General features: G+C 42.5%; 1 protein-coding gene across 1 annotated transcript in view; it reads left to right on the forward strand.

Annotated features, from left to right (window-relative positions):
• The window catches only part of DNAH6 (dynein axonemal heavy chain 6), a 173,458-nt gene that overhangs the window by 141,000 nt on the left and 9,501 nt on the right, over positions 1-22,957 (forward strand). The window contains exons 54-61 of the mRNA XM_081797290.1: positions 1,856-1,944; positions 2,902-3,048; positions 4,726-4,864; positions 10,302-10,421; positions 10,985-11,106; positions 16,192-16,321; positions 18,883-19,010; positions 22,356-22,541. Of these exons, the coding sequence (XP_081653416.1) occupies positions 1,856-1,944; positions 2,902-3,048; positions 4,726-4,864; positions 10,302-10,421; positions 10,985-11,106; positions 16,192-16,321; positions 18,883-19,010; positions 22,356-22,541 (1,061 nt within the window). The remainder of the gene's footprint in view (positions 1-1,855; positions 1,945-2,901; positions 3,049-4,725; positions 4,865-10,301; positions 10,422-10,984; positions 11,107-16,191; positions 16,322-18,882; positions 19,011-22,355; positions 22,542-22,957) is intronic.

Genomic DNA, 22,957 nt, shown 5'->3' on the forward strand with positions numbered 1-22,957 from the left:
AGTGTATGCCGGAGGCTGGACAGGCTATGGAAGCCAGCAGAAGTTGGGTGTGGTTTTGAAGGGCCTTTGGCTTACCAAAGCTTAAATGGATAAAAAAATCGTCTTCCGGCCCTTGGTACAATCATTTAGTAATGTACCCATTTGAGTTCTGATGTTTAACTTGAACCCATTTAAAATAAAATATATTCAGGTAATAAGCCGAAAAGAGTAAGTGAACAAAAGAAAAAAGAAACAAAGGAAGAAGCAAAAACTCTGGACTCGAAATTCTAAGACCTGAGTAGAGTTCTGCCCCCACTACTCCCTGCCTGTGCTACCATGTCTCCTCTCTGGGCCTCAGTTTCCCCAGCCATAAGATGCCCACATGGCACCTTCACTAGAAACCCTATGCTAAGATGATTCCTGAGGTTCCATTCCAGTTCGAAACTTCTATGATGTCTGTGAAAGTTAATATTCTTGATGCTTTCTGCAATTATAACAGAAAAAGTATGAATAAAAGTACTTCTCTAAATCTGCCTTTTTCATGCTTTGGATTTTTGGTTATTGAAAATTTGGTTATTTTGGTTATCTCATTAGCCCTAAGACTTTGGTTGATGTCTGACTTCTATACCTAATAGTTTTTACCATGCAAGCAACTTCAGTGTTGCTCTAGAATTTTACTAGAACTACCTTTTAATTTTAGCTATTTAATATAGTTCATGAATTTAGATTACCAAAATAAGCATAAATTCAGCTTTAATCTGTAGTCATTCATTCAATAAATATTTGGGAACCTACCATGTACCATGCCCTGTTCTAGATCTTTAAGGTAGGACAGTGAACAAAACAACCATAGATATCTGCCCTCCTAGAACTTAAATGTTAGTAAGGGAGACGAACAATAATTAAACCATATGATAAATAATTTTATGGTATGATAGAATGTGGCTAGTGCTTTGGAAAAAAATAGAGTAAGGAGGATCAGAAAGGTCAGGATGAAATGGGTGGGGGTTGGGGGTGATAGGGAGGAAGAGTGGGTAGCAATTTAAACAGTGTGATCTGGGTAAACCTCTTTGAGAAGGTAACATTTGACCAAGACTTGAAGAAAGTGAGGGAATCTAAAGGAAGAGCATTCCAGGCAAAAGGAAGAGCCAGTGCGAAGACCCTAAGGAGGGAGCAGGCCTGGAATGCTGGAGAAATACCATAATATGTACTTAAAAACCAGCATCGAGAAAGTCATCCGTGGATGATGCCTGCGTCTTCCGATAATGGGAACAACACTTTTCCCAACTTTGCTTCAGCCTTTTGAACCCAGAAGGGAACTCATTTTCTTAGGCTTTCTGTGCAAAGCTCACAAAGTAAGCATATTGACTTAACTTCTTCATGCTACTCATGAAGCCTGTCCATACTCCTGCTCCCTCAATTCCCTTTGCAACTTATCTGCAGAGTGGAGAAATCCCTTTCTTCTCCATGAGGCTTTCTGACCATTTTCATGCAATCTGCCATAAATTGAATTGTTTAAAAATAAAACAAAACACTTCATGAGCACTGGCAGTAACAGTCCTATTTTTTAATTGAAAATTTTCCCCATCTCAGAGGGAAGGCCCTTAACACCTCCAAGTATTAAAAATTAATGTGTCCTTAATTTCTTTACTCAGATATGCCAGTGTCTAGATTGCCAAATTTTCATGTATTAAGAGTTTCTATAAAAATTCCTCCCACCTCCATTTTAGAACATTTTACAACATAAAAGACTTAAACTAGCCTTTAAACAGAGCTCACAGCGGGTTTTTTGCTATCCCATAATAAGCGTTTGTTATGTAAAAGTATTATTTTAAGTTAAGCATTTTCCTTTTTTTGTTGTCTTTGTTTTAAACAGCTATTACTATCAAGGACACTTTTCGACTTTTTTTAAGTTCCATGCCTAGTAGTACATTTCCTGTTACAGTTCTTCAAAATTCTGTCAAGGTAACGTATGCACATGGTTGGAATGGTGCAAAATGACTGGCCTCAGAGTGTTCCCCGAGTCATCCGGAGAGCCCAGGCCCCACACAGGACCACATCAAAGTGTGGGTGACCCAGGTGGGGAGGGGGAAGTCAGTATCCCTTCACCTGCTAGCACGCAGGCAGTTTCCCAAGCCACTCCCATCCTTGTGCGCCCTAGTCTGTTGATCATTCAACTCTATAAGAAAATGTCAAGGGGGCGCCTGGGTGGCTCAGTCGGTTAAGCGTCTGCCTTCGGCTCAGGTCATTATCCCAGGGTCCTGGGATCGAGCCCCGCATCAGGCTCCCTGCTCAGCGGAAAGCCTGCTTCTCCCTCTCCCACTCCCCCTGCTTGTGTTCCTGTTCTCACTCTCTCTCTCTGTCAAATAAATAAATAAAAAATCTTTAAAAAAAAAAAAAAAGAAAAAATGTCAAGGATGCAGAGTGTAGTGAGAATGGAACCCCTCCCAGAATTAAGAGGCTATTTCAGCTTGTGAGACATAGGAAGGCCTACAGGTAGTATGGCTGCTGGAATTCAGTGCTGGAAGTCTCCAATATATAGGAAGCCTCTGCATATGAATGATCACTCAGGAACAAGAGATGCCTCTTCCTTCCCTCTCCCATGTCATCAAGGGATGCCATATGTTGGGATGCATGGAAAATCCAATGCTGCAGACCTGAGCATACTTTCTGGCCCATATTTAGAAAAATGGACACCAAAAGAAATTGTCTGAGGTTCTTGTGAAGACGGTTCACCGACTGTAGGTCTAAAGACCCCATGAGGCCCGACTGCAGAGATTGAGGCTGAGCAAGATACAGAGCAGGCCCCCACATGCCAGGAATGCCCCACATCCTCTCGATGGCTTCAGTCTATGTGTGTTATTCAGAAATAATGTGAATCTATAAAATTGCCCTCTCTGCCACATATGTGTCTGAATCCAGGTAACCAATGAGCCTCCGAAAGGTCTACGTGCAAATATCAGACGAGCATTTACTGAAATGACACCTTCGTTTTTTGAAGAAAATATACTTGGAAGAAAATGGAGACAAATAATATTTGGCATTTGCTTCTTCCATGCAATTATTCAGGTACACTTAATTTTTGCTTTTTAGTAGAAACAAGAAAGTGCATTATGTTAATAAATTTTTTAAAAAGTGGGAATTACATGAGAGCTTACAAGTGGCATTGTGAAGTGCTGAGGCCCAGTTCAGGATCTAAACCCAAGTTGTTCTCCCTCAGTGGCTGATTTCTCTGTACTCCCCTCACCTCAGCAGCTCACGGCTTTGCCTCCCAGCTCTACTCTGATCTGACCAAAGGACACCATTACCTGGATAAATGTACAAGGTTAAATTCAAAAGCACAAGGGCGCCTGGGTGGCTCAGTTGGTTAAGCGACTGCCTTCGGCTCAGGTCATGATCCTGGAGTCCCGGGATCGAGTCCCGCATCGGGCTCCCTGCTCAGCGAGGAGCCTGCTTCTCCCTCTGACCCTCCCCCCTCTCATGTACTCTCTCTCGTTCTCGCTCTCTCAAATAAATAAATAAATCTTTAAAAAAAAAAAATTCAAAAGCACAAAATTGATCTCCTGAGCTATGCCTCACTCCCAAATCTGCTTCCCTCCAGGCTCTACTTCTGAAATCGGTGGTCTCATATCTCCATAATTTCAGGATTATTTTTATTATCCCTTCTTTGCACATATCAGTCCATTATTTTTCTTGCAATAGTTTCATTCTTGCCTATTCCTATTTGAGTGGGCTCACCACACTTAAGAGCCTCTTCCCTGTGACCAGAGCCCCAAGTCCCCTGAAAGAGGATCTTCAACTCAGTACTACTTTCTCCTTCCCTCTGCTCAAAGCTCACTGCTGTGATTTGGTGTCCATCCTGTGACCCTGCACTTAAATTCTGACTCTTTGACTACATGTCTCTACATGGTGTCTTGATTAGACTGGCTGCCTGGGTTTCAAATGTGTATGGTCTCCAGAGAAAGAACCTGTAAAGAAAAAAACAAAGATTAAAGATGCAAAATACAAAATAAATAAGTAAACAAGATCCTAGAGGAGATCCGTGAGGCTGGGACCAGGGGCTCCAGGTGTGAGGCCCCCGTTGTACAAAGAAAAACAGCTGAGGTAGGGAGGTGGTTCAAGACCTAGGGAAATTTTAAGATCAAGAGGAGGGAATATGAGACCTCTCATATAATCATTAGTTTGGAATTAAGAAATTAAGATGGGATAGGGAGATAATGAGGAAAGGGAAAGACTTCACTATGTGAAGTCATGAAACAAGGGTTATGATTCTGTGTACCAGTTTAAAAAAAAAAAAGATGTCACTGCAGAGAAGTCAGTATGTAATCAGCACATTGTGACATGACTGAAAAGCCTAGGTGATAGACGCCTTAGAAGAGTAGAGAGTAGTTCTTGCCATCAGATGGATGATTAGTGTCAGAATTTTTTTTTCTTTTTTGCCTATTTTGATGGGGAAATATTTTATTTTACCATGAAGGACAAATGTCCTTTTCACAGATCTATCATATTTCCAGTAATGTCAAATTTTCTCTCGGAAATTTTGGTGAAGAGCTAGGACTGGGAAGAGATGCCACCCATGTTTGCTGTAAGCCAAACTGAAAGCCTAGATGAAGTTGAACTTCATGATCTTAACTGATTTTACAGAATGAGGATGCCCAACTTCAACAGAAACCTTTAATTTCTCAATATTTTATACAGTTAATTTTATCAAATTTTATGTAAGACTATTTTCATTTTCCCTTCTAGGAGAGAAAAAAGTTTGGCCCCCTTGGTTGGAATATCTGCTATGAATTTAATGACAGTGACAGGGAATGTGCTTTACTAAACCTCAACCTTTATTGTCAAGAAGGAAAGATTCCCTGGGATGCGTTGATTTACATTACTGGTCAGTATGCCCACATGGCCAGGCCATGGCCCATATAAAGATGGCATCCTTTCCCCAGTGTTTGATAGTGGTGATGATGATTCTGATAGTCCCTTTGTAAAGATAAGACCATGATAAGAATATCATGAGAATATTTACACATAGAAAATGGGCATATGTTTTCCCAAATAATAATAGCAGAACCTTATATCTCTCTTGATACATGCCAAGTACTGTGTTCAGCACTTCCCAAGAATTAGCAGATTTAATCCTCACAACAACCCTATGAGGTGAGGACTGTTATATACCTATTTTATACATGAGGAAACTGAGGCACACAGTTTGTAAGTGGTGGAGCCAAGATTGAAATCCAGTCAGTCTAGCCTCGAGAGTATGCTCTTAAATTCAAAAGAATCTGAACATTGCTTGACTAGTAGAGACCTGTTGATTCAGGTATACTTGTGAAAAAGGAAAAAATATTTCAGGAATACAATTTTTAGCAAATACTAATTGTGGCCACATGGGACCTTGTGCCAAAAAATTAGGTCCAATGTGGAATATGTAGGCCCGAAAAATGAAGAAATGATTTGCACTGGGAAGTGGGGGGAAGAAGAGCACTCTGAAAAGGGGCAGAATGGGAATGGGTGGTTTTTACTGGTGAGTAAGGGAAATGGGGAAGAACAGAGAGGGTTCAGGTGACCTAGAGCCTTGAAAGGCAAATAAACCTTGGAAATGGAGGGCAGTGAAACAACAGTGAAAATGAATGAAGACCATCCTCAGAGTGGACCAAAAGGGGTGGTCTTGGAATCTAGGGGGCTACTTTATACTCTGGCCTCCAGCACTCCACTACTCCAGTGGGGCCAACACTGCTTAATAAAATGGTGATGGACAACTGACCTTATATTGATGATCAGCTTACTTTCAACAAAGGTATCAGGGCGGCTCAATGGAGGAAGGATAATTTTTTCAACAAATGATGCTGGGACTGTTAGATATCCAACTGCAAAAGAATGAATTTGGATCCTTATCTCATATAATACACAAAAATTAATTCAAAATGAGTCCTATAAGAGCTAAATGTAATAGCTAAAACTATAAAGCTCTTAGAAGAAAGCATAGAAGTAAATCTTTGTGACTTTGGGCTAGGCAATGACTTATTAGATATGCAAAAAACACAAGCAATAAAGAAAAAATAATAATGGACATCATCAACATTTAAAACTTTTATACTTCAATAAATACCATCAAGAAAGTGAAAGGACAAGCCACAGACTGAAGGAAAATATCTGCAAATCATATGTCTGATAAGGCACTTGTATACAAAGTATATAAAGAACACTTACAACTTAACAGTGAAAAGAAAAATAAACCAATTTAAAAATGGGCAAAAGATTTGAACAGACATTTCACCAAAGAAGACATATAAATGCCCAAAAAGCACATGAAAAGATGCTCCATCATTAAGGAAATGAAAATTAAAGCCACAATGAAATACCACTTTATACCGGCTAGGATGACTATAATTAAAAAATGAAACAACGAAAAAAGAGTAACAAAGTGTTGGTGAGGATATGGAGAAAGTGGAGCCCTCATACATTGCTGGTGGCAATGTAAAATGGTGCCACTACTTTGGAAGATTTTTAAAATAGACTTACTCTATGACCCAGAAATTCCTCTCCTAGGTATATACCCAGGAAAAAAATGAAAACACATGTCCACACAAAAACTTTGTACATGTTTATAACAGCACTGCTTCATAGCCAAAAAGTGGAAACAACTTGAACTTCCATCAGCTGGTGAATGGAAAAACAATGTGGCGTATCCACACAATGTACTATCCAGCCATAAAAAGGAATAAAGTATGGATACGTGCTGCAACATAGGTAAACCCCATACACTCTATGCTAAGTAAAAACGTCAGGCACAGGGCACCTGGGTGGCTCAGTCAGTCAAGCATCCAAGTCTTGATTTGGGCTCAGGTCCTGATATCAAGGTCCTGGGATTGAGCCCTGAGTTGGGATCCACACTCAGCGGGGAGCCTGCTTAAGATTCTCTCTCCCCCTCCCTTTACCCCTCCCTCTGCTCGCTCTCTCCCTCCCTCCCTCTCTCTCTAAAATAGTCTTTTTTTTTTAAGTCAGCTCAAAATACCACATTGTATGATTCCATTTATATGAAAGTTCCAGAAAAACCAAATGTATACAGACAGAAAGTAAATTCCTGGTTGCATGGAGCAGGGGCAAGAATGAGGAGTGACTGAGAAGGGGCACAAGATTTCTTTTGGGGGATGATACAAATGTTTTAAAATTAGATTGTGGTGACGGTTACACACACATTGCAGGTTTACTAAATATTACTGAATTATACATGTAAATTTTATGTGGATTTTATGATTTTTAAATTATAGCTCTCTATTAAAGCTGTTTTTAAAAAATGGATAGGAGCAAAAAGGCAATGAATGCTTTATCCATAGGGTGGTATTTTCGGCAGTCATTTATGCATTAATCCAGAAAATACTGCCTAATACTACTACAAGAGATGCTAGAAATACAAAGATGACATAGACCCTGCCTGCCAAAAACTCATGGCATGGAGGGTGGAGATAATGAATAAACTCTACGTTAGGATAATAACCAAATCAGAAGTGTCTGCGCAATGCTGTGGGAACTAGGAAGGAACAACACTACCCCAGGGGAATCTGGGAGAGCTCTGCTGGGAGCTAAGTGCTGAACAGCTACATTGAGCTAAGTTGGGCTCACTGGGAGAGGAAAGGCAGGAGAGCACACTGGGCTGAGAGAATCATGATGTAAAAGCCCAACGGGTTGAGGTGTGGCCTGTCTGTAGAACTTGTGAGCAATTCCGTTGGGCTGGTGCATAGTAGGAAGAGGGGATATACATGGAGGGGAGCTTTATCTTCAACAAAACTAAAAATGGTAAGCTGGGGGCACAACCTGAAAGGCCTGTGTGTGTTGTTAATAAATTTTGGTTCTACTTTGTAATCAATGATTGGCAATCATAGTCCTTTAGGCTGTAAAGAGGTACAATAATTTACAAAGCTATAATAAAAGCAACATGAAGGACTGAACAAGAAGATACAGAAACACCAGTGGGGAAACTAAACAGGAGAGAATAGGGGCACCTGGGTGGCTCAGATGGCTAAGTGTCTACCTTCAGCTCAGGTCATGATCCCAGAGTCCTGGGATCGAGCTCCATGTTGGGCTCCCAGCTCAGCAGGAAGTCTGCTTCTTCCTCTCCCTCTGCCCCTTGCCCTGCTTGTGCTCTGTCTCTCTCTCTCAAATGAATAAATAAAATCTTAAAAAAAAAATAAACAGGAGAGAATAAACAGAAATACTGAGGAGGCTTTAAATATGAGAAGGTATTTGGGGGTGGGGAAGGTCTTAAAATTTTATAGTGTAAGGTATAGCAATACATAATTCCAGGAGACAGATCTAAGCTCAAAGTAGACAAGGACAAAGCCAAACCTAAGGCCTGTCCAGTTTGTATTGGGCCATCCCTGAGCCAGCCTCTGGGGATAGAAGAGGAAGAGAAGGGGGAAGCCACCACACTGGAATCTGCAACGAGACCCTCGGGGACTGTGATGTCAGGGCCAGGACAGGTGGTGGGCATGTATGGTGGACACTTCCTCCTCAGGTCCCTCTTCTGGGAAGACCAAACCCAGAAGACTCCTTCCTAAAATTGAGCCCAAAAGTGGGTCATCTACTCTGAGTCAAAATTATTTACTCAGTTTGATCCAAGAAAAGGGTAAAACTCAATCTGGATGGAGAAGCACAAAGTCTGATGATTTGTAAGGAAAATATTTCTGTGCTGCTTCTCAAAATGCAGATATTGTCCTTTGTGACAAAAAAAGTACTTTAGGGCAACTCTTTCCTCTCACCACCTACCAACTATAGAAGTCTTAGTTTTCCTGGCCATCCTCCTTTTCCAGACACCATCATGCAGTTGGAGAAACTTGAGCTTACATTCCCATCCAGCCCCAAAGATCCAAGAGGAGCCTCAATTTAGGCCCAGACCTGATGGACCCACTACAAAGATGTAACCGAACTTTGTGTTCCAAGACTTCCTAGAAGGTGACAGAAGAATATACCCAGTAAATTACAACAGCATCTCTTTCTTCCCTCTTAGAATTGCTAATACGGAGATTTAGCTACTTGACCACCAGCTGTAATACCTACTCTACCTCCTCTCCCCTCCCCCTGAGTGGTTGATCCAACATGACAGACCAAAAATGCTTCAACAGGAGAGGGAAAATAAGTGTCCCTATGAGAGGTGCAAGTAAAGACATTGCTCCCTTAGAAGAAATAAATTATTGAGATTCCAAAGACTGAAATAACTTTCTTTCACCAACCATCTCAGCTTGAAAGAGAATGAAAAACATCTCAGAATGGCTGAACATTCAGAGAATCCAGAAGTTGAGTGTCAGTACCATATGTAAAATCCTTCTGGGAACACTACAGTGGTAAATAATGAAATGTAGCAATGGATCTGGAGTTTTCCCAAGGAATTATATCAGCAATGATATTATTCCAAAGAAGAAAAATATCATTCCTCTTAGAATTTTGGGATGACTGTGGAGCATGCTGAAAGTAGCTTCTCTGTGAAAAAAGAGATGGGGTACTAATAAGTTTTAATTCCCCACAACATAATTTCTGTGAGGCAAGTTGTCTCTTTCACCTTGGACCTATCTTTCCTTCCTAGCTTAATTTTAATAATTATAAAGTATGCATACAGTTTCAATGTCTTGTAAATGTTTTGGTTCATTTACTGGCCTCAGAAAGAATCAGTGTTGCATAGGAAGTGTATATGTTTTAGAATACTGTAATCAATGATGGAATAAGACCCAAAATCAGTATTTTGCAGCAAAAGAAGAAGAGGAAGAAGAGGAGAAAGAGGAGGAGGGGGGAAAAGAAGAAGGAGGAGGAGGAGGAGGAGAAGGAAGGAAGGAAGGAAGGAAGGAAAAGAAAGAAAAAGAAAGAAAGAGAAAGAAAGAAATAGAGCTCGGTGGCTTTGGTTCTGGTTATTTGGGGAAAGCAAAATAATTAGGGTAGGGGCACCTGGGTGGCTCAGTTGGTTAAGCGACTGCCTTCGGCTCAGGTCATGATCCTAGAGTCCCAGGATCGAGTCCCAGGATCGAGTCCCGCATCGGGCTCCCTGCTCGGCAGGGGGTCTGCTTCTCCCTCTGACCCTCCCCCATCTCATGCTCTCTCTATCTCATTCTCTCTCTCTCAAATAAATAAATAAAATCTTTTTAAAAAATAAATAAATAAATAAATAGGGTAGGGTACATATACTAGGTTTTTTCCTGCCTTTTATTCTCTGAAGGAAACTCTGATATGCTCTTTTCACTTTCAGTTCCAAATAAATGTGCATATAAATAAACCTATTGGAATTTGGCTAAGCATATCAATAAAAAATATGTTTAAAAATGCAAACTCCTTTTCAGGTGAAATTACATATGGTGGTAGAGTTACAGATACCTGGGATCAAAGATGCCTTCGTACGGTCTTAAAAAGGTTCTTTTCTCCTGAAACATTAGAAGAGGATTATAAATATTCGGAATCAGGTGAATGACTTTTCAATATTCCGGAAAGGACCTTTTGCAAAATGTCATTGGCGGCATCTCTCAGTTTTTCATCCAGGAGCTCTCGGTGTCCAGTCATCACAGCCCAGTCCCCACGCCCGCCCGCCCCAGCCCCACGCTTGACCATCTCCAAAAGTGGCTTGGCAGTTAAAGCACGAAAATATCTTTTGTGCAGTAGCCACTTGAATTATTTGCTCTAAAATGGGTTGTATTTGGTCTAAATGTGTTTTCAAAGTTCTATAAATTTGGAACCCTTTACCAAGGCATGGCTTTCAGCAGCACATCCCTGGATTCCCAGAATCTTGAAAGGTTCTGGAGGAGACACCCTGAAAGAGTAGGAGACTAATCACATGCTCAAGGCCTCAAGAAAAGGGAAAGCGACCAGGCACAGTAATGAAGGCAAGGAGGGTGGGGAAAACAATCCCCTTTTCTGTGGAAGGCACTTGATTATAGCCACCATCTGAACAGGCAGAGAAGGACTAACATTGGTGGTACAAAGCTAGTCTATTTGAAACATATCTGCCTTCTGTGTTTTCAATAAACAGGCATCTATTTTGCACCTTTGGCTGACAGCCTACAAGAGTTTAAGGACTACATTGAAAATCTGCCTTTGATGGATGACCCAGAAATATTTGGAATGCATGAAAATGCCAACCTAGTTTTCCAGGTATGTGGCCTTTTAGCCTAAAATACATTTTCATATTGTGTATGTAAACTTGAAACATCAATAATCATCTCACTAGTCCCATAAATTATTATATCCTTAAATAACCAAAGTAAATGTTTCACCTCAACTTCAGCATTCGATTCCAATTTAGCCTGTTCCCTCTGGATCCTTCACAGCATCCTAAGATCCATGCATTTTTCCCTGTCACTGGCCACTCCCCCACCTCCCGGCCTTCTACCCACTAGTCCACCTTAACTTGGGAATTTGGACGATAATCCAGACAGTCCTTTCTCTTTTGCCCTTTTCCCTCCACACTGAGCAAATCTGTATCATATTACACAAAGGTTTATGGATCCACAGATGATTAAGTTATAAAAGTACAATAACAAACATCCAAGACAGATAAAACAGTGTTCTTTAAAATTGTGGTCCATCAGGTCACAGTGCCAGACACCAGCAATAGGTCCAAAGAGCAGACTGGATCATTTCACTCCTCTAAGACCTTCTGATGCCCCACCATTACCTAGGGGTAGTCCAAGTTTGTCAGCATGGCACCTGAGGCTCCTCCATTGCCTGTGCACTACATACCTTTCCGGTTTATTCATCTGCCATGGTCAGGAATCTGTGGATGAACCAAAGTCATGAACTAAGGTCTGTCGCTTGGGGCCTGGAATACTATAAAGGTTGGAGACTAGGTTTGGCTCACAAGGGTGAAGGGAATCATCTTCCTTTCAACTTAAATTTTGCCCATACAAGTGTTAGAGGGGGAGGTCTACCTAGATATCACTGAATCCATAAGAAACAACAGTGGAACTTCCAGAAAAAAACCCAGGAGGTCAATGCTCTGCCACCTTATGTCATGGTTCTCTGCCATAAAAAATTGCTTTGCTGTTTAGCAAGGAGTTAGAATATTATCTTGTTTTTCATTATTCTGCTTTCAGGAAGAAAAAGAGGTGGCCAAACAAGTGTTAATATTCACTCATATCTGACAGTTTGTTCTGGAGTGGGTGGGGCATGGGGCGGGGTGGGGGGGAGAAGGGAAAGGGGAGTGTAGGTATTGTAAGACTTGCTGCATCCTGTGAGAAATACAGCATTGTTGGCAGAGGTAACACTCTTGGCAGTGTGCACCGAGGAGTGTAGTTTTGTGTTTTCCATTGGTTCACAATGACTGAGAATGAGACAGCAGGCATGTAGTGAGCACGGTGGTACGCTTTTCAGTCTAGCCTCCCTTCCTCCATTTTTCTGGTAGAGTATATGCCCCACTCCCAATCTCCTCCTTTTGGGATAACAGCCCCTTCCTCATTCCATGAAATTCTGGTAAGACCTCCTTACCTTCAGAGGTGGGCATGTGACTCAGGCCTGGCCAAAGGCAGTACTCCATCACCTAGCCACTGGAATTGGTCCAAAGAACAGGTACATGGACCAGCTTGGGTGAATGAGAATTCTTCCCTAAGCTTTAGTATATATAGATGCTAGGATTGGGAGAGGGATTTCTCTTTCCTTTGGAATCACTGGCTAGGACACTGCATATCTGGAGCTGTCTGTGGCCTTATCATTGACGCTCAACCCATTCCCCCTACCACACAGAAGAAGCTCATCTGCCATAGGAAAGAGAGAAACAACCAAGCATGTACTGGTGAGAAAACATTAGATCCATTCATGCCTGAGACCCGTGTGACTTGTGTTCTCTTCTTCCCAGTGTATGAGCCAACAGATTTCTTTGATTAGCTGCTTTAGGTTAGCTAATTCTGCCTGCCATCAATAGAGTCTTTTTTTTTTTTAATTTATTTATTTGAGAGAGAGAATGAGACAGAGAGAGAGAGCACGAGATGGGGGAGGGTCAGAGGGAGAAGCAGGTTCCCCGCCGAGCAGGGAGCCCGATGCGGGACTCGATCCCGGGACTCCAGGATCATGACCTGAGCCGAAGGCAGTCGCTTTACCAACTGAGCCACCCAGGCGCCCCAATAGAGTCTTTAATTAAGATATGATTCCTTCCTCACTCCGCAAACTATACCTACTTAGATGCTTATTAGAAACTAGTAAAGAAAATTGGACCTTGACCTGTGCACATCAATTGGAGATACAAGGCAGAGATTGCCTCCTAAGACAATAATGAGCATAAGTCAAAGGCCATCTGTATAGACTATGCACAAACAGATATCTGTTATCTCTTTTCTCATTAGAGGCTGAATAAATGGAAAGAATAAAACAACAGAGCCTGAATAAATAGGTAGGAAAAAACATACTAAAGGATAAAGGATAGAAAACACTATCCAGAAGATACAGACTTGCCCTCTGCAAATCACCTGCTGCAAAAACAAAAAAAATAAACAATGTGTTTTGGCATCTGAGGTAGGGTAGAAGACCTAGCCTGGAGAAAGAGAAAGCCAGAATTTGAGAATAGGCTGATACACACACACACACACACACACACACAAAGGATGCCATGAGATGCCTGAGAATGAAATCTTTCAAGGAAACTAAAAATACCACAGCAGAATTAAAAACTACCCTGGAGGCTTACAGACCAGGACTGGTATATAGATTATCACACATGTGATATAAAGGACAAACTTAAACTTTCCAGAATGGAGATTAAAATGTCCAAAAATAGGGGCGCCTGGGTGGCTCAGTCCACTAAGTGTCTGCCTTTGGCTCAGATCATGACCCCAGGGTCCTGGGATTGAGCCCTGCATCAGGCTCCCTGGTCAGCGGCAACATTATTCACAATAGCTGAACCGTGGAAGCAACCCAAGTGTCCCTTGACAGATAATAAGCAAAAAAATGATATATACATACAATGGAGTATCATTCAGCCTTAAGAAGGAAGGAAATTCTTGGGGCGCCTGGGTGGCTCAGTCATTAAGCGTCTGCCTTCAGCTCAGGTCATGATCCCGGGTCCTGGGATTGAGCCCTGCATCAGGCTTCCTGCTCCGCGGGAAGCCTGCTTCTCCCTCTCCCACTCCCCCTGCTTGTGTTCCCTCTCTCGCTCTGTCTCTCTCTGTCAAATAAATAAAATCTTAAAAAAAAAAAAAAAAAAGGAAGGAAATTCTGTAATATGCTACAACATGGATGAACCTTGAAGACATGATACTAAGTGAAATAAGCCAGTCACATAAAGACAAATACTGTATAATTCTATTTATGTGAGGTATTTAGAGCAGTCAAAAATCCTAGAGACAGAAAGTAGAATGGTAGTTGCCAGGGGCTGGGAAAAGGGAGAAATGAGGAGTTACTGTTTAATGGGTAAGGGGCTTCAGTTTTACAAGATGAAAAGAATTATGGAGCTGGATAGTGGTGATGGTTGCACAACTTTATTAATGTATTTAATACCACTGAACTGTATACTTAAAGATAGTTAAGACAGTATTTTTATGTTACATGTATTTTACCACAAAAGAATTGGGGGGAAAGAAGTTAATTATTCTTATTATAGAATTATCTCTCATAAATCAGTAACAAAAAGACTAAAAATCGAAAGTGTGCAAAATACATGAGTAATTTATAAAGATGTAATACAGATGACCAATGAACATATTTTTAAAATGCTTAACTCTGAAAAAAATAAAATAAAATGCTTAACTCTGATAACCCTCCAAGTAGAGCAAAAAAAAAGAGAGAGAGAGAGAAACTTTTTACCTATTAAATTTGAAAAGATTTTTAAGCAAAGATATTAATTCTTGCAAAGATAAAAATAGGTCCTCTGATACACTATTGTTGGGAGTATAAACTGATACAGTGTTTTTAGAAATCAATATAGTAATACCCATTTTAAAAATATTCTTTTGGAAATACATCATTTAAAGAATTTCAAATATAGTGGGTGAAATTCATATACAGATATTCTATTCACCAAGTTCTATAAAATCTAAAAACTAGAAATGTCCAAAACATATCTAGTAGTAATATAGTAGATAAACAACTATATTAACTATGGCTCTTCATACCACCAAGTATCACACAGTCACTTAAAGCATGATTCAGGAAGATTTGTCAGTGATAGGAGAAAAATGTTCATGAAATTGAAAAAGAATGAATACTATATAAATTGTATGGGCTCAGTTTTTTAAATTAGATGCACATATACAGAGAAAATGTCCAAGTGGGGGGTAAAGTTATAAATATCTCTGAAAAGCAGGATCACGAATATTTATTTTTTCTTTATACTTTTCTGTAGTTTCTAAATTTTCTATAATAAGCCATAACACTTTTCTAGTTGAAAAAAATGTTATTTAAATAAAAGTATGTTTCAAAACAGCATTCTCATTATTTCTTCTTCATTTTTATAAACTGTCTTTTAAATGATTAGCTAAAAAATTTTTATTCATTTTTTATTAGGGTCAAATATATATAACATAAAATTTACCCTTTTAACCATTTTTAAGTATACAGTTCAGTGGCATTAAGTACATTCACATTATTGTTCAACCAAAAATGTTTAAATATAACACTGACCACTGTGTACAATTGACCCTTGAACAGCACAGGTTTGAACTGTGTGGCCCATTTATACACGGAATTTTTTTCTTTTTTTTTAAGATTTATTTATTTATTTGAAAGAGAGAGAGAGAGAGTAAACGAGCACACAGAGGGAAAGGGAGAAACAGGCTCCCCACTGAGCAGGGAGCCCGATGCGGGGCTCGATCCCAGGACCCTGAGATCATGACCTGAGCCGAAGGCAGACACTTACCCGACTAAGCCACCCAGGCGCCCCTATGAGTTTCTTACTAACATTTTATTTTCTTTAGCTTACTTAAGAATACAGCATATAATACATACACAAAATGTGTGTTAATCAACTGTTTATGTTATTGGTAAGCCTTCCAGTCAACAGTAGGCTATTAGTGGTTACATTTTTGAAGAATCAAGTCATACATGGATTTTTGACTGTGTAACCAGGAAGGGCAATGCGCTTTAACCCCCACATTGTTCCAATGCATTTCCAATGAGCACATTTTACCAATTCTATCTTCAACATAAAAGTTTTCCCTTTTTGACAATTGCCATTTCTATAAGTAAATTGTACTGTAAATTATTTTCTGAGAATTCGAGCCTTCACTGTTCTGTCTCTTCCCAACATTACAGTACAAAGAGACCAACACTTTAATCAACACCATACTTGAAGTTCAGCCAAGGTCGTCATCTGGTGGAGAGGGAAAAAGCAATGATGAAATTGTCCAAGAACTTGTTGCTTCAGTCCGGACCAGAGTTCCAGGTAATAAATAATCCCTGGCTTCTGTACATCATAGGACTTTCAGGAATAAACTCAGAAAGCTGAGTGATGAGCAGGTATCCAAATATGCTTTATTACATACACTTTTCTTTATGTAGAGAGCACTTCTGACTCGGAGCTCTCCATGGAAGCCTTGAGCATCTCAACAACCCAACTGCCAGAAGCATTAGGTGCAAGTTGATTGCTAGCCCCATGAAACTTTAACTAGACTTTTTTCTGAGCTTCCCTGTGCCTCTAGACCTGTGCTGCCCAAGACAGTAGCCACTAGCCACAAGTGGCTACTTAAATATAAATAAGTAAAATTTAAAATTCATTTCCTCAGTTGCACTAGCCATATTTTGAGTGCTACTGTATCGGACAACACAGATCGAAGACATTTCCGTTATTGTAAAATGTGCCATTAGACAGCCCTCCTCTAGAATCCATGTCATTTTTTTTCTAGATTCAAGAGAAATGGCTAAATTATTATCACCTTGTTTTCTGGTGAGTTAAGGAATCTTCCCAAATGATCAGAGATCTACTCTCACACTTTTCTTAGAGTGACTGTAGATTTACATTTCTTAGTCTAATGTAAAAGTAAACTGTGTTTCTCTCTCTACTCACAACACTTTTGACACCAAATGTGTGGGCTTTTCCCTTACATTAAGCAATTCTCCAACTCTCTGGACACCAACTGGGTATCCTACAATCCAATTATGACACTAACCAGAGTTAGCGTGGACCCCACAGGTTAAGGACTCGATCCCATAAGACTGCCCTCCACTTTAGATGATAATCTCAAGTCCCAAGTTGTGACCTATACTTCTGACTAACCCGCAATAATTTGGGGGTTCCCACAACCCCCTTCTTAGGTTTAAAATTTGCTAGAATGGCTCACGGAACTCAGGGAAACACATTTACCAGTTTATAATAAAAGATATAATAAAGGGTACAGATAAACAACCACATGCAGAGGTACATGGGGCAAGGTCTAGAAGAGTCTCAAGAGCAGGAGCTTCTGTCCCCATGGAGTCAGGGTACACCACCCTCCTAGTGCACAGAAGCTCTCCAAACCCCTTCAGTTAGGGTTTTTATGGAAGCTTCATTATTAGGCATAATTGACTAAATCATTAGCCATTAGTCATTAATTCAATCTCCAGCCCCTCTCCCTTCCCAAGAGGTCAGAGGGGGAAGCTGAAAGTTCCGACAGTCTAATCCCATTGGTTGGTTCCCCTGACAAAGAGCCCCCCACCCTTAGAGGCCGTCCAAAGCCATCTCATTAACAAAGACCCAGGCTTATGTTATGAATAACAAAAGACGATCCTTTCACCTTTAACACTCAGAGGCTATTGTAGGAGCCAGGGTCAAAGCCAAATATAAAAAATGATGCTCCCATCCCTCTTATTACTTAGGAAATTACAAGGGTCTGGGGGGCTCCAGCCAGGAGGAACCAGGGACAAAGACCAAAATATTTATTTCTTATTATATCACCATACAACAGACAGAGTCTTGCCAATCCTCCTAAGACCCCCAGAAGAAAAGGCCTGTGTGACCTCAGAAGCCAGTCGTCTCCTCCCAAAACAGGCCCTCAAAAGAGGCCTTCTGAGTAGAGGGTTCTGTTGATGGTGAAGCAAACTGTGTCAGTTAGTTTAGGAAGCGATTTTTAACAAATATGAGATGGAGGGCTGGGTGGAAAAGGGATGCATAGGCAGGTGGCTGGCTGGAAGACTGTGTACTTGGTTCACAGAGTTCCACTGACACCTAGGAGATTTTTCTCTCTGAGCTTAATACAGCTTATACTTTCAGCGTGAAATAAGCAATGCCGTCTGCTAAGGCAAAGGGGACAGGGATGTGACTGGTTCAGTAAGAGACCTGAGGGTTTGGAATAGCCCCTCAGGGGCTGAGAGGGGACCCGGGACGTGTGAGCACAGCACTGGGGATGACGCGAGACTAGACTCACCCACACCGCTGTGTGATTTTTCTAGAGCAGTGAAAATGCAAATTCAGAAGGAATTCAGTATATGGACTTCAGAGCCACTCACTAACACTTTACTCAGACATGCAGGCAAAATGCTGGTCCTTCATTTTTGTATTGCTTCTACGAGCCTCAAGTTGCTAGACTGTAGGGAAAAGGAAGAGCAGAACTTTCGATCCAGCCTGAACCATGGGCCTAATGACTGAGTCAGTCCCTTTGAATAATGCTCAGGAACAAGATAAATTCTACACCTGCCTCATCCCTCATTCTCCCCCCACCCACCCCCTCGTCTCTGAAATGCAGTGCACGTGTGCAGGGAAGAGGGCGGCTTACATGCCTGCATGGCAGAGAAAACTCAGGGTCGCTGGCACCTCTGGTCCCAGGGATGGCCCTCACCTGCCAGGTAACCGCTTGTCCTGATGGCCTTTTGCCACTGAGGTCTGTGCGGGGCCTGACTCCCATTCAGCCCCGGCCCAGGTGCAGAAGTCATCGGCTTTGTAAGAGTTAAGCTAAGTGCATGACAATAGCAGTGTTAGGAGGACAGCCATCCATGATGATCAATCTGAGGAATCAGCTGTGTGTGTTTCAGAAACACTAGAAATGGAGAGTGCATCGGAGAGCCTTTTCATCAGGGATCCTCAAGGACGCCTTAACTCCTTGACTACCGTGCTTGGACAAGAAGTGGACCGCTTTAACAAGCTACTGAAGTTAATACACGTATGAGCGCTCACTGCCCTCATTGCTGATGGGCAGCAAAGCTTTGTAGAGAAGCGTAGCCTCGGAAGAATCGTCCGGTTCCCACCACTTCAGCATTTCCGTTTGGATATGCTAACAACTTTTCCAACACAACTTGGCTAAAATGGAATTGACCCCCATCCAACGAGTCTGTTCCCCTTCCCTAATAAGGCCTCCATCAGTCTGTGACGTTACAGATCCCAGTGTCCTCGTTATCCTAACTTACACCCCTGGAACGAGCATTGACTCTAGACATTTGATCAAGGACCGAAGCACTGAATTAAGAGAGATTCAGTGCATGTTCCTGATGTCTGGTTTGCATATAATAACACAGTCTTTATGACGACTATAAAAACCAGAGTTTCTCCAAGTTGGGCCACAAAATGCTCGCGTTAGAATCTGCCATGTGGCATGTTCAAAATGTAGATTCCCTGATCCCACTCCAGACCTACTGAGTTAGAATTCCTTGAGAAATTCCTGGGATTATGAATTTTAAATAAACTCCCCCAGATGATTTCACTGCCACTAAAATTTGAGGACAACTATTGGGAGACTTTGCCTATGCTCTGGAACACTTTCTGGATGGCCTTGAATTTGTAATAATGGCTAAAGGCCTCCCTGGTTTCTCTGTGCAAAACTTTGATGAGGGAAACACAAAAACTTTTAGAGACCAAATACTGAATATTACCAGGGAAGATTTTGCTGCCCAGCAAGGACCAAATACCTAGCACAAAGTCAAGGCTCGGTGGTAAGATTGGGGAGGACAACTGGTGTAAATCTTTTAAAGCCAAAGACTGTCTCCTCTTAGAAAAGCAGTCTCCCGATGTTGCTGGTTGGCTGGCAATACTTAGGTTTGTGGGTTAGGGGGGCACCGGTCAGCTGAATATGTGAAGTCCTCACCTTGGGACTGTGGATCTAGTCAGCTGTATACCAGTGTCAAGGCCAGGTGGCCAGCCCAGGGCTTATCTCCTTCTACACTGAAAGAGCCAAGATAGAAATTAAGCTGCTATGATAAAGACCTCCAAATACAATGACCAAAACAAGGTAAAAATTCACTTCCCTCTCAGGTAACAGCCCAGAAGAAGCCCTGTAGGGCAGGTAGTTCATCTTGCTCTGTGAGCTCATCTAGGGTCCCCGGCTGGAGGGTTGGCTCTTCCAGTCTCAACAGCTAGCCTGCATCTCTGGGCCTAAGGTGGCTGCTTCTATTGTCCCCTTTTGCCAGCCAGGGGGACAGGGGAAAGAGAGGGCTGAGAGAAAGCTCATAAAAATGTGACCCAGAAATTGCATACATCATTTTTTTCCTGTACCCCATTAGCCAAAATTTGGTCACATGGCCATACCCCAGCTGCAAGGGTGGTGGGAAATACAGTCTCTATATTGGATTGCTGTATGCCCAGCTAAAATGAAGGGAGGACTGTTGTTCAGAGGACGAACATGGATGCTGCTCATGTCTGGCCTCCTCCACATCATGACCTTTCACCTACTTGAAGATGGACAAATCCAAATGTCACTTCCTCCAAAGAGTCTTCCTGACACACCAGCCCATCCCTCCACCATCAGATAACTTAGGAGCCCCTCCTCAGCACTCCATCATTTCAGGTGTCTGTGTCTATCACGGTCCCTGCCACATTACTTCGTAATTTCTCCTCCATGAGGAGGGCTCCCCCGTGAGTCAATGAACTTCTTGAAGAGAAGGAAACTAGTATATTAGCCATCTTTGTTTCGCTAGTCCCTGACACATCCTAAATCTTTGTGACTATTTGCATGGGCCAATGAATAAGTGTGGCTCTCAAGTCTCCTTGTGGCCACTTCTGGTCAAACATTACCGTCTCCCAGTAATGGAGGGATTCACCTACAGGAAGAAGAGGGCAGAGTCCAGGAAGAAGCAGCCTGCAAGGCAGTCGGGAATCCCGGCAGGGCGCTCCTGTCTGAGGGAGAGGTGGTGGCCCCTAACCGCACCCCCATCCTGACTCTGGCCCAGCCTCACCTTCATTTCACCCAGGGAATAGGAAGGCAGCACCGCGGTGGCAATAAGAAAGGCCACGGAAGGTGCAGCACCCCGGGGAGCCCATTCTCCTCCCTCTAGTGACGGAACTATGAGCCAGGGTGGGTCCTGGGAGAGATGAGGCCAGCCTGTTAGGCAGGCTTCTAGCCATAGAGAAGAACATCTTGAAGTACACTTTCTCCCACTGAACATTCTTCTCTGGGAGAACCGGCCGCAAAGTGACCTCCATTTTAAGCAGACCTAGAAGACCCTAGCTGCCTAACCTCCCCCTCCCACCCCATAACTTAAGCATTCTCCCAGCATTTTACATAAGTCTTCTGCTTCTTTTTCCATTTTCGGTATCTAAGGTGGAATACCGCCTCGGCTGTGGCTGAGAGCCCCCTTGCTTTCCCACGCTACCAAGGGCTCCTCACGTCCCGAGGGCAGATCTAACTAAAACTCTTCCTTTTCATACTACTGCCTCTTGTGAAGAGAGATGGGGTGTGTGTGTGGGGGGGGTGCTGAGGGGGATAACCCTATGAGGGAAGGGAAGGCTGACTAACCTTGTTCATCCACATATGGCCTATCTCCAGAACTATATGGTCCTGGACCTTATTTTGTTTTTTGAATCCGCATAAATTTGGCCTCCAACGTCCTTCTGTAATATCTTCCCAGTAGATAGCAGTAGTTTTCACAAAACTGGAACCTGTGCAGGCCCTACCAATCCCACACCAGCCTTCATCTTTAGCCCCTACTGCCCTGGGCTTCCCGAGGCCGCTACCAGCCTCTGACTTTTGTGGTGGCGAGGGGAGGGTGAGGGGGTGTTTCCAGTTCAAGGAGACTGTCTGGTACCAGCTGAAAGATTGGTCTCATCTAAGAATCTTCCCTCTCTGCTCTAACCTCAGAGGCCATGGGCAGCCCCGGGGCAGAGCTCCCCGGAGGCCTGAGGTAGTTGCCACCACCATCCCTATGCTTCCCAAATAACTAACCGTCAGGCCCATTTTTCCTTTAGCCTGAAGGAAAGCTGTTCAGTGGCAGTTCTTGAAACCACTTCTCGAGGCTTCAGGGGATATTTCTCCTCCTTCCCCTCTTTCCACTTCATTGGATTCTGCTATTAACCACCTGAACCCCCCGCACCCCCACCCAGCTCTTCCCACCTATGGTCACACGTTGTAAAAATGGATGAAAGACGGGAGGGTCTGGCCCAGCAGACCGTGTACCGAGAGGATGGAACCCAGCAAGTGGGCCCTTCAGCCCAAGGCAGTACCAGCTGCCTCAAATGAGTGGCACTCACACTTGATAATTACATCTGTGAAAGGTATCTCCCCATTTTGTTCTTTCAGACTTCTCTGGAAACACTCAACAAAGCCATCGCCGGCTTAGTGGTGATGTCTGAAGAAATGGAGAAGGTGTATAACAGTTTCCTCAACAACCAGGTTCCTTCTCTGTGGTCCAGCACAGCCTACCCATCCCTGAAGCCACTGGGATCATGGGTCAAAGACCTCATCCTGAGGACTGCGTTTGTGGACGTAAGAAAATTCACTTCTTTGGGGTTTGATGAACACGGTAGGCCTTAAGGTCCTTAGGAAGCCCTAGCGAACTGAAACACTAGCAACCATTGAGGGATCATCCGAGCCCAAAGAAACAGAAACTTCCCGAATGGCATCAATTTGGAAGTCATGCTCGTTATAATGTACTTTGCCCTTGGCCCTTATCCCCACATCCCATTTTAGTTTCAGATCTAGTTCATAGGACCCCACTGTGAGGTACAGAACCAATCTGACATAGGTCCAAACTGCCAGGTGTGACCTTGCTGTGGTCTCCCTTCTTCCACACCCCCTGTAATAACCAGCTTCTGGATTTATGGTCAGGCTGTTGGGTGAGGAAGGGGGGGACAGACAGGCAGTGAGAATGGGGCTGGTGACTAACTCAGGCTGGTTGAGAT

The sequence above is a fragment of the Leptonychotes weddellii genome, chromosome 10, assembly GCF_054177405.1.
Source record: "Leptonychotes weddellii isolate Sample4059 chromosome 10, ASM5417740v2, whole genome shotgun sequence".
Lineage (NCBI taxonomy): Eukaryota > Metazoa > Chordata > Mammalia > Carnivora > Phocidae > Leptonychotes > Leptonychotes weddellii.